This window comes from Mastigoproctus giganteus, chromosome 10, assembly GCF_048544385.1.
Source record: "Mastigoproctus giganteus isolate SK-2022 chromosome 10, ASM4854438v1, whole genome shotgun sequence".
Taxonomy (NCBI): Eukaryota; Metazoa; Arthropoda; class Arachnida; order Uropygi; family Thelyphonidae; genus Mastigoproctus; species Mastigoproctus giganteus.
This window is the reverse complement of record NC_143584.1, coordinates 88,018,719-88,031,563: the sequence shown is the minus strand read 5'-3', so window position 1 is coordinate 88,031,563 and position 12,845 is coordinate 88,018,719. Positions and strand designations below refer to the sequence as shown.

The following is a 12,845-nucleotide window of genomic DNA, read 5'->3' as shown; positions in this document are numbered from 1 at the left end:
TGAGCTTGGCAAACCCAGGGTCCTGAGCTGGATATCATCATTCTTCTCTTTCTTTCTTGGTGATTCCCTTCTACTTCTGACTCTCTCGCTCTCTCTCTCTCTCTCTCTCTCTCTCTCTCTCATGGTAATGCGGGAATTTTTTTTTTTTTTTTTTGCCGTTGCAGCATAAGCCTCAGGCTTCCTTGCACCATATGGCTAATAATAATAATAAATAATAATAAATCTACTCAAGGAGGATGCCCCACCTCAATGCACACATTGTACTTGATCACTTACCATCAAGCATGTACTCTTAGATTGTAAGCACTCTTCCTATTTCCGAAAAAATACTTTCCTTTCACTGTCAAGGCTGAAAGAGCATCTATCACTCGCCCATATTATTGGAAACAATGCAAATTTAAATGAACTATTTACCTTTCTTAAGCAGATACGAATATATGATTTTTTATGATGACAAATTGGACTGAATTTTTATATAAAAAATGGCACATTTTGGCCCCAGTTGCCCTTGTGCCCAAAAACACCAATACCAATACCAGTTTTCCTCAGGAGTAAGTACCTGACCACCCTCCATCATCTTATCCTCTTCTTTCATTTTATTAAATAAATCACTCAATATCTCAAGTGACATATATTCTGTATCAACTGATACCTCTGTCTTCTCTAAACTCTCAACTTGACAACCCTGATCACATTTCTCAACAAGCAAGTCTTGCAATTTCAGCATTGCTTGACTAATATTCCCGTAGCTGATTCTCTGTAGCTGATATGTATGATTATGAAAGTACAGATGAAGCTATTCAGGATTCACAAAAAAATTTCAAAATTAATTTTTTCTTTCAAATGATGGACACAATAATTTTCTCATTAACTAAAAGGTTTACAAATATGAAAGAACATGTAGAAATATTTAAAATATTTTATAATATTTCTGAATTAAAAAAATGATCAGATAATGATTTATTAAATCATTGCAAAGATTTACATATTAAATTAAGTGATTTGGATCATAATGAGTCTGATATTGATGATTTAGCATTATTTGAAGGACTTCTATATCAAATTTATATTAAAATTTGATATAGAAGACAATATTACTCTATATGAAGTGTTACAATATATTTTTAAAAATGATTTTACAGATTCTTTTCCAAATGTAGCAGTTGCATTAAGAATTTTTCTAACTTTACCAATTTTATTTGCCTTAGGTGAATAGAGTTTTTCAAAATTAAAATTAATCAAAAATTATTTACTATCAACAACGAGTCTCCAATTTGGCAGTGTTTTCAATAGAAAATGATCTTTTAGAACAAATAAACGTAAATGAAATAGTTAATAAATTTGCATCTCTTAAAGCAATTAAATATAAATTTGTATAATTTTTTAACAGTATAATTTTCCTTTTATTTTATTATTGCAATACAGTATGATTACTGTGATTTAGAATTTAAAGTTTATTTCCAGAATTTCAGAATGATTTTATTATTTTTGTTTGTTGTTTATATTATATGTGAGATATGTTGTAATTCGTTTCTTTTTCAGTAAATTAATAATAATTTTTTTACTCTTTGTATTATTTTTTAATCCAAATATTTTGGGGTGGCAAATTTGATTTCGCTTACTGGAGGCACATAGGGTCGCAGTGATCCTTGGTATGTCTGTGCCTGTCTGTCACTAAGGAAGTAGTATACATATATATACATCGAATGAGTATCTAAGGGAAAAAAATTCTAACTTTTTGCATAAAAGCTGCACATGTTAGGTAAAAACAATTTGTATTTTAAGAATTGGCATAAAAATACATCCAGAAACACCATGAATTTTGTAAACATCAAAATGTCTGCAGATAAGTGTTATCAGTGACAATTTGTGCATTAAGAATCCCTCAATAAAGGAACCACACTAGGTGGCAGTGATCATAATATTTTCGTGTGGGATTTACTGAAAGATACATCTGCTGTCAAGGGTAAAGAGAAAAGACTTTGCTTTTGAAAAGGTAACTAAAAAGAAGTGGTGATGCTGTCTTTGTGCATACAAAGAATTTTGAGCTCCTGGGAACGAAGTTTTTTTGCAAAATTTTCCCATATTTTTGACTTAATTCACATATTAAATTGTCTTCAGTAAATAGCTTAATAGTTTTAGTCATGTTTGTTAGCTTATTTTTAATATTAGCTAGAGATTTTGCAAGTTGCAACTTAATATTATTGGAGTCCCTCAGGGTTCAGGGACTCCACTAATCCAATACACCGATGAGCCAAAACATTATGACCACCTTCCTAATATGATTTTGGTCCTCCATGTGCAGCCAAAATCTGGTACCCAGCAAGGCATGGACACTACAAGCTTTCTAAATGTGTCTTCAACACGTAACCAGCAGTTCCTTTAACTCTTGTAAGGTCCGTGGTTGAGACGCCGCAGATCGGAGTTGCTGTTCCAACACCACGGATGCTTGATGGGATTGATGTCTGAGGAATTTAGAGGCCAAGGCAATACCTGGAAGTCTTCCTCATGTTCTGCGAACCAGTCTCGAACAGTCCAGGCAGTGTGGCATGGCACATTATCCTACTGAAAGACTGCACCGCCAGAGGGGAAGACCGTTGCCATGAAACATAAACGATGCACATGTGCTCAGCTGTCCACATGGTGCAACAGGAAATGTGATTCATCAGACCAGTCAACCTTCCAATCACTCAAGGTCCAGTTTCAATGTTCGTGTGCCCATTGTAGCCTCTGTCGGCTGTTAACCGTGGTTAGCATGGGCACTCAGAGCAGCCTGCAGCTACGCAGCCCCATTTTCAGCAGGGTTCTTTGTACTGTGTGCTGTGACACATTACCCCCATCACCAGCATTCCAATTACTGGCAAGTTGCGCCACAGTCGCCTTTCTCTTGCCATGTACCACCCCGGAGAGCCTTCGCTCACCTCAAGCATTGATGAGCTGTGGTCGTCCAACACTTTGCCAGCGGTTCGTGGGTGTTCCTCGGACCACTTTCGGTAGATACTAACCACATCTGACTGTGAGCATCCCACTAACCATGCCATTTCAGATATGCTCTAACCCAGTTGTCTGGCCATTAAAATTTGGCCTTTATCGAACTTGCTTAAGTTTGCTGCCTTTCCCATCTAAAGAACAAGAGTAACACTAATTAACAGAGCTCAGTATCAGGTGTTTTTTATACTGTGTCCCAAAATGTGCACACGCTGTAGTTCACCTGCAGTTGCTTCGATTTGCATAACGACTTGCTGGTCATAATGTTTTGGCCCATCGGTGTACGTATATATTAATGACATGGATGAAGGTATATTAGGCTTAATGTCCTAGTTTCGTGATACTAAGGTTGGCAGGGTTGTTAATGACAGTATGTTACTGCAACAGGATCTAGAAAAGTTGGGAAGATGTTCTGAGAAGTTGCCACTTCTCAGCAGTCTTCCATGCACTCTGCAGTCTTCCATGTGTAACACTGACAAATTCAAAGTACTTTATATGAGCAGCAGTAACCCCAGAGAACTGTACCAACTGTGGTACTACACTCAGTGTAGTGTAGAATGAAAAAGACCTGACTACAATTGTGCAGTCAGATATGAAGTTCTCAGAGCAGTGCAGACAGGCTGCTAGGACAGCTCATGGGGTTTTGTCAGTGATATACAGGAATTTTGCTAGCTGGAAGAAGTTGATTATTCATTGTATTAGGCTGTGGTCAGGCAACATCTTCTTGAGTACTGTATACATGTGCAGAGGCCTCATTTTAGGTAGATTGTAGAGCTGCTGGAATGGATGCAGAGAAGGGGAAAGAGATTGGTTAATAGGAACACAAGGGTACCCTTACGACTAAAGGCTTCAATTCTATAAATTACAGCATCTAGAGATGCTGTAATTTTTAGAACTGAACCTTATTTTTAGAGGGCGCTGACTCTCTTTAGAAAATACAGCTGCGAGTTACAGGCTTATAGTTATAATTATAACTATAGTCTTATAGTTATAATTACGCTGGTTATTTTTATTTTAATTTATATAAACAGTTTTTGTAGATATACGTAATACTTTATAAAACCGTTATTTCGTTCGAATATTGCAGGCATTGTTTTTGTATATAGTGGTAGGGAATTCAAATTTTTAATTGAGGTAGCTCTAATGTATAATTATAGAAACAGTAATACGCTTAACTGTTTCTATTAGATAGCGTAGTATTGACATTTAATTAATTTAATTTATTGATCTTATTAATTTAAAATATCATGCCCCAAACTAGAGCAGCAAAGCAACGGGCTCAAAGTGGCAGGAGTGCTGTGACTCGGGGGAGAACTGAGGGGGGCGATTCTACAACGCATCACAGCCTAAAAAAATGTGCAACTTGTGAAATGTTTGCCGAACTCTCTGGAACGGAACATGACATTGCCATGGGGGATGTCTTTGTGTGTGCGCGCTGTAAGGAGTGTAAGGAAATCAGGCGACAACTCAGCGTTGTTATGGGCCTATATGAGAGTTTGAAGGACAGGGTGGATGCCCTCGAAAGATCTAAATTGAGGGGCCCATCAGGCTCTCAGCTGCCCACATCAACGCCAGAGCTTGCACTTGGTCATCACGCAACACAGCGGCAACCCCAAAGGCAGAATGCGCTGGTCCCACAGGAACTAGTAGTTGTTGGTGACTCTATTGTCAGGGAAACGGGAAACATCCTTTGTTAAAAGGATAGGTGGAACAGGACCAGGGTATGTCTGCCAGGGGCAAAGGTTGATGACGTTGTAGAGCGGATATCATCTTTTAGGGGCACAAAAGGTGATATAGTTGTACACGTTGGCACTAATGATATTAAGAGTAGGAGACCGGCAGAATTACTTAACAAGTACAGGTCACTGATGAAAAAAAGCCGTGAATTCGGGTTGAATTTGAAAGTTTCTGCAATTCTGCCCAGACACGATAGGAGGGAGTATATGATGTCGATCAATTCGGCCCTGGAAAGATTGTGCAAGTCTCAAGGGATAGAATTTTATTCAGCCTGGACTGTACTTGTTAACAGGAGAGACTGCTTCTACAGGGATGGGATACACTTAAATAGAAAGGGTGCAAGAATATTTGCTGATGCTATTGAGGCAGTGTTGGGTGGGTCGGAAAACTGATAGCTTGGGGGGATACAAGGACTAATAGTTTAACAGTAGCCGTAGGCAGAGGTGAAGGTGATTCTTGCACAACTTCTATTAGAATAAGTAGCGACCTGGAGCGAGGGGGTGTTGGGGGTTTCAGGGACAGATGGCAGTCGTCGTGAAACAGGTGGGTATATGTGATGTGTTAGAGTAACTAAGAATAAGAATAGGTGCATGTATACTTGCATGTATACCAATGCTAGAAGTATAGTAAATAAATTTGATGAATTTGAAGTGTTGGTCAAGACATCAAAGGCGGATATTGTTGGGATATCGGAGACGTGGTGTCACACAGATATAAGGAATGCCGAACTGGAATTTGGGGAGTACAATGTGTACAGAAAGGATAGACAGGATAGGAAGGGAGGAGGTGTTATGCTGTTAATAAAGAAAAACATAAAATCAAAAGAAGTGCATCCAGTTGATATAGATGAACAGTGCACTGTTGAGTCAGTTTGTTGTGACATAAGCACTGCGAAAGTAAAAATAAGAGTAGGAGTGTGTTATAGGCCTAATGACTTGAATGAGTACAATGAACAATTGTAGAGAGAAATAGAGTGGGCTAGTAAATCGGAATGTCTTATAATGGGGGATTTTAACTTCCCAGATATTGACTGGAACTTGTGGGTTGGTCACTCACACGCTAGTCAGACTTTTGTGGATTTATTGGATGATTGTTTTCTGCAGCAGCATGTTCGAGCGGCAACCAGAGAGGACAATACTCTTGATCTGGTTATCAGCAGTGATCATTCATGTATTAGGAATTTGCAGATAAAAGAACCACTATGTAGCAGTGATCACATTGTACTGACGTGGGATTTACTTAAAGATTTAATTACCATCAGGGGTAATTAAAGGAAAGGGTTTTTGCTTCCGTAAAGGCGAGTACAGTGGTCTCCGACAGTTTTTAAATTCTGTACAGTGGGATCAACTGACGATGTTACCAACAGTAAATTCTAAGTGGGAAGCATTCAAGGAATTAATCGTGGAAGCTACTAAAAGTTTCTAACTTCTAACTTCACCGGTCATTACTGGTAAAGGCGAGTACAGTGGTCTCCAACAGTTTTTAAATTCTGTACAGTGGGATCAACTGACAATGTTACCAACAGTAAATTCTAAGTGGGAAGCATTCAAGGAATTAATCGTGGAAGCTACTAAAAGTTTCATGCCTATTAAGAAATATTTTTCAAGGTTTAGGCCTAAATGGTTGTCAAATGAACTAATGAGACTCGTAACAGAGAAGAAAAATGCATGGGATGCATATAAATTATCAAGCGACTCAGAAGCCTATGGCAGATATAAGTTAATCTGTAATCAGGTCACAAAGGAGGTTCGGCAGGCGAAGGCAGATTACGAGAAATCCTTGGCAAAAGATGCTAAGAAAAACAGCAAGGATTTCTTTACTTATATAAACTCTAAAAGGAAGGGGATGAATCTGATTGGTCCACTTGACATCGATGGTTCGACTGTTGATGATCCTGCTCAGATAGCAAACAAACTGAATGAGTATTTTGAATCTACATTCACACGTGAGGAATTATTAAGGTTTGAAAATGGCAGAAGGTTATCAAATTGTAGCAGGATACTTAATGATTTTGTAATAACTGAGAGCAAAGTGGAAGAGAAATTGTTGAAGTTAAACGTAAGAAAAGCACCTGGGGTGGATGGGATCTATCCAGTTATATTAAAGGAGGCGGCAAAGCAACTAAGCAAACCCTTAGCCATAATTATGAGAGCATCCTTGGACTCAGGGGAGGTTCCCACGGAATGGAGATGTGCAAATGTATCCCCAATTCACAAAGGGGTATCGAAGGGTGACACGAGTAATTACAGACCAGTTAGTTTAACTTCTGTTCCGGGTAAAATAATGGAGTCGCTGGTTAAAGATGCATTGCAGGATCATCTAGACAGGACTACAGCAATAATTCAGACACAGCATGGGTTTGTTAAGGGAAAGTCTTGTCTGACAAATTTGATAGGATATTATGATGTGGTTACAAAGGAACTGGATGCAAAAAATAATTTTGATATATATTTGGATTTCAGGAAAGCTTTTGACACTGTTGCGCATGGAAGACTATTGTACAAATTGGAGCAGAATGGTATTAAGGGTAAGTTGCTACAATGGATAAAAGGATGGTTAAGTGCGAGAAGACAGAGGGTGGTAATTAATGGGTGCTGCTGTTCTTGGACTAATGTTATTAGTGGAGTCCCACAAGGTTCGGTGTTAGGTCCACTGTTGTTTTGTATATTTATCAATGATATTGATGAAGGTATATCAGGCTTAATGTCGAAGTTTGCAGATGATGCAAAGGTTTGCATGGTTGTTAATGACAGTAATGGCAGTGTGCTACTGCAACAGGATCTAGATAATTTGGGCAGACGGGCTAAGAAGTGGCAACTGAAGTTTAACCTTGACAAATGCAAAGTACTGCATATGGGTAGAAGTAACCCCAGAGAAATGTACCAACTGTGTGATACTACACTTAAGGTGGTAGAAAATGAAGAAGAACTGGGAGTAATTGTGCAGGCAGATATGAAGTTTTCTGAGCAATGCAGACAGTCTGCCAGGGCAGGTCATGGGGTTTTGTCAATGATCTATAGGAATTTTGCTAGCAGGGAAAAGGAGGTGATTATCCCTCTGTATAAGGCAATGGTCAGGCCACGCCTTGAGTACTGCGTACAGGTCTGGAGGCCTCATTTTAGGAAGGATGTAGATTTACTTGAGCATGTACAGAGAAGGGCAACAAGATTGGTGAGGGGAATGAAGGGATCCTCTTATCAAGAGAGGCTTAAGTTCTGCAAATTGCAGTGGCTGGAGACTAGGCACCTGCGCGGTGATCTGATTGAGGTGTATAAGGCCTTGAATGGGTTCAGCACGCATAATTCTGATCGGATCCTTCCACTTGTTCAGATTACGAACCTAAGGGTGCATAAATTCAAATTACGAAAGGGCAGATGTAGAATAGATGTGCGGAAATTTGCCTTTAGCCAGCGTGTGGTTAATTGCTGGAACAAACTTCCATTTGTCGTTGTGGAAGTTGATAGGTTGAATAAATTTAAGGAGGAACTGGACAGGCATTTGGAGGGAATGGTGTGATTTTTTTTTTTTGGCTGATGCTGCATAAGCTCATACATTTGCTTTCTTGCATCACATGCCACTACTACTACTACTACTACCTTTTTTTGTTGATGCCCTATAAGCTTGCTTTCTTGTTCATTTGTGACTACTAATACCTTATAAAAGCCATACCCATTTGGAATGAAAACCCAGGAGGATTATTGACAAAATAATGCAATGAACTATGGTTGAGATAATTTTTATAACCCTTCTCAAAAATTTCTCAGTTTGCTCATATCAGCCTTATTCATCTTTTCCTGCCACTCAGGAGTTGGATATACCATTATCATGTTAACAGGATAGCTAAAAGACAAAATTTTATTAGAGTAATACAATATACTAGTAATAAAAATCTGAAACAACTACTGTGCTTTGGATTCACTCCCCCAAAAAATGAGAGATGTTTTTAATAGGTTTTTTGCTGTGGTAAATATTATGTAAGACACATTCTATGCAAATTGGAAAGAAGGATTGGGAAACAGGTCTAACCAAAAGAGAAATCATCCAGCAAACTTATGTAGCATATTTGTTGCAGAGGACTGTGGATTCAACATCTCAAACCCCCAATATTGTACATTGAAATACACTATTAGAGAAGAGAGATTTAAGAGGCACACTGTGTTCAGAAAGATTACACCAAAATAGTAACAGAAATGGAGACTGAATTTCCATCCCTTCAGCATGGCTGCTCTTTCTCAAAAAAAAACAGACATCTAGCCACCCAGCAAGACTGCACTTCTTTAACAAATAAGAGGAGAACTCAATGCTTAGCACTAATCAGTCAGTTCTCCCAACTAGCACTAATTGCAGACATGCTGAGAGGTTAGAAATTTAACCTGTGTTTCTCTTTACTATTCTGATTACTCTCAAGTTGACTCTCAGTCATCCTACCTAGCTGTCTAATTTCGAGGGCTTAGTATCATCATCATCATCAGCCATTTTCAATCCACTGCAGGATGAAGGCCTCTCCAGCAACTTTCCAGTTCCTTCTGTTTTGAGCACTGGCCATCAATTTACTACCCACAAGCTCATAAATTTCATCTATCCATCTCTGCCTTTGTCTTCCAGGTTTTCTTCTAGAAAACCCTCTTGGGTACCATTCTGTTATTTTCTTAGTCCATCTGTCATCATGTCTTCGAGCTATGTGTCCTGTCCAAGACCATTTTAGTTCTTTAGTTTTGATAAGAATGTCCTTTACTTGAGTTTGCTGCCTAATCCATGTGTTTCTCTTCTTATCTAACAGTCTGATTCCAATATAATTCATTCCATTCTTTGCTGTGTAGTTCTCAGCTTCTTTTCCATTCTTTTGCTGAGTGCCCAAGTTTCACTTCCATATGTCATGATGGGGAGTATACATTGGTTCATTATTTTACGAGGCGCCTCCGTAGCCAGGTGGGAAGGAGCAACAGTGCGTAGCACACGCTTCTTGATTAGACCGGTGTTCAAGCCCGTCACCACCAAATACGGAGGAGGCGGAAAGGTCAATGGAATCACCACCGCATATTCTCGGAGCAATATGGTCTTAGTTGCTAATGCTCCTAAAAAAAAAAAAAAAAAAAAAATTATTTTACGTTTCGACAAACTGGGATATTGCTCTTCAGTATGTGACAATATTTCCTGTATGCTATCCATCCAATATTTATTCTTCTCTTGACTTCCACCCATTTATCATTATTACAGCTAATAACTTGTCCCAGATAAGTATATGACTCCACCTTTTTAATTACTGCTCCTCCAATCATTATTTCCCTTTTTGTGGCATACTTGTTCATCATAACTTTTGTTTTAGCCATATTCATCTTTAGTCCAAAATCCTTACTAACTGTGCATAACTCATTAAGATTTTCCTCTAATTCTTTGGGATCGTGGCTTAACTTCATCTTCCACCAGGACTTTCCGATTCTTCATTTTCTTCAATGCATGTTCTACCTCATCAGGAAGAATATCGGGTATGTTGTATGTGTTGCTACTTTGCAATCCATCTTCCTCACTGCTGGCATCATTCCCTCGCTCCTTGTATAATTCTCTATAGTAGCCTTCTCTATTTGAATTATGCCTTCTCTGCTGTTTATAAGTACACCATCGCTATTCTTCAGTTTCAGTATCATTTGTCTTTCTGTATTACTGCTCATGGCTGCTGATTTAAATCCTTTGTTTTCCTTTAATGCTTGTTCTACTTTTCTTGTGTTAAATCTTCTTATGTCCTCTCTGAGTCCCTTTCTAATGGCTTTGCATAACTCAGTATACTCAATTTTTTCCTTGTCAGTGTTTATCTTGCTCTTCATTTTTCGCCTTCGGTTCATCATAATAAGTGTTTCTTCAATAATTTTTTCTTCTTTGGATTTTTTTTCCCTATAGGTTTCTTGGGCTTTATCACTTTCAGAAAGTTGTAATATTCCTTGTCGATATCTTGGTCCTGAGCAGTCTGCAGAAGCTCAAACTTGTTCTTAAGTTCCATTACATACTGCTTTTTCTCCTCTTCTGTTATCTCAAAGACCTTTGTATTATTTACTCGAGTCAGTTTTTTCCTTTCCTTTCCTACATCTATATCAAGTGTACATCTTACCATTTTGTGATCACTTCCAACATTTACTTTATTCAGGACGGTAACATCATTCACAATATATCTTCTGTTAGTGAGAATGAAATCAATTTCATTAGTTGTTAATCCATTTGGACTCTTCCATGTCCACTTTCTGTTCACCCTTTTCTTGAAAAAAGTGTTCATTACTGACAATTTTTGCAAATTTCACGAGTCTTTCACCTCTTTCATTTCTTTCACCAATTCCAAAATTTCCTATAGTTCCCCTTTCTGCGCTGTTTTGTCTTTTTCCAACCTTAGCATTGAAGTCCCACATAATAATAGTGTAGTGGGTTTTCTACTCATCTAGAAGACTCAATTTCGGTGTACATTTCTTCAACCTCTTCATCATCATGGCTCGATGTTGGTGCATAAATCATTATAACCTTTAGCTTGTACCTCTTAGAAATCTTGAGTATTAGTCTTGACACCCTTGGTGATGTACTTTTGAATTCCAAAATGTTGTTTTTTAAATCTTTATGGACCAGAAACCCAACTCCACCTTCACTCCTTTCACTGTTTCCATTGGTGTACAGCAGATTCTCTTGGTGCTGTAAGAGGGGGAGTGAAAGCTGCTCGGGACTGAGGGCCATTTCTTTTGTCGTGCTGTCATATGCTCGAGGGTTTGGTCTTTTCCTCTTCAAGCTGACCAGGTGTCTTGAAGAGAACCACTCTACACGTTCGTTGCCACCTAAGTGACGTAACAGGGCTTACCATCGAGAAGGTGTGCATGAGTGAATTTTAGGGAGGCAGGCCAACCGGACTTCTCCTAAATCTTCTGTAATAGAGAGATATTGGATCCATCAGTATTTTAGGCTGAGTGTCTGATAACACACAGGATACCTGTTCCCCTCAAAGCCCCTCAGGGCTTAGTATCAGACAACATTAACTTTAACTACAAAATTGCATTTTTTTTTTTTTTGAGACAACTTTAGTTTAACTTTACACAAATAACAATGCATATTATGTCATAGAAATGTATTTCTCTAGTAGTTTACACTTCGGCTATAAGCATATTTCGGGTAAACGAAGAAAATGTCAAATGACTTTTTCTTGGTTAATTACAAAATGCTTACTACAAAATGATTTTGTAGTTAGCGGTGTCTGACAATAAAGCCTCAATTTATTAGAGTGCTGGACCACGGATCCCTTTCTTTCTTTCAGGATTTTAGATACCCATGATCCTAATGCTTCTCTTTTCTGTGTGACTGTCAGAGTGTTTATAGCCCTGTTTAAATTTTCATGTTATTTTCCATGGTAAAATGTACCAAAGAGGTCTGAAAAATCTGGTTTATCTAAATGTAAATGAATGAATATTTTTAACTTGTTTTTACAATGCATATAGTGTCGTTTACAAATAACTTTCTTTTAACGTCACGCATGTGCCTCACTTAATGGTATGTGTTAAGTTTACATAGTGTCATATTTCTTTTAATAATGGTCGACTGTTTTTACACTGACATAAAATAACTTGCACTTATGTTTATCATTGCTTTACAACAATGTTCTGTGTTGGAAAGTGCTGAATGTGCTGTTTCAAGCAAAAGTATATGCCACTATGTCCTTTTTCTTATTGTTTCTATGCTTTTAAAAGCCCCACTTGAAATTCATAACAGTTTCAACCTATTTTATAGAGCAAAACTATCAGGGTAGCTGTGTTTATGTAAAAGCATAATAAATGGTAATTATCATTAATCATTTATACATTTGCTGTTTTATTTTTTTTAGTGCAAAAATATTTCAAGTGTCAAAGTGCAGTGGATGTGGGCACCACCTTGAATTGCCATCTGTCCACTTTCTTTGTGGGCACTCTTATCATCAACAGTAAGTTAATCTGAATATACTCAATAAATTTACTATTTCGTACTAACCATTTGAAAGACACAATGTGGCCCTGGCAGTCTATGTGTCATAAAACTCCATCACAACAACAACAATATGCCAGACCATCCAGTTATAATTAAATTGTACCTGTTTTTATTGGTATCAATATAGATATCTA

The 12,845-nt window shown here is 37.9% G+C and overlaps 1 protein-coding gene across 2 annotated transcripts in view; it reads left to right on the top strand.

The window, feature by feature from the left end:
* Nucleotides 1-12,845, top strand: part of LOC150079140 (vacuolar protein sorting-associated protein 11 homolog) — a 697,977-nt gene that overhangs the window by 547,147 nt on the left and 137,985 nt on the right. For both annotated transcript variants that reach the window (XM_090382204.1, XM_090382205.1), the window contains one exon: nucleotides 12,572-12,667. In XM_090382204.1, coding sequence (XP_090238330.1) covers nucleotides 12,572-12,667 — 96 coding nt within the window. The remainder of the gene's footprint in view (nucleotides 1-12,571; nucleotides 12,668-12,845) is intronic.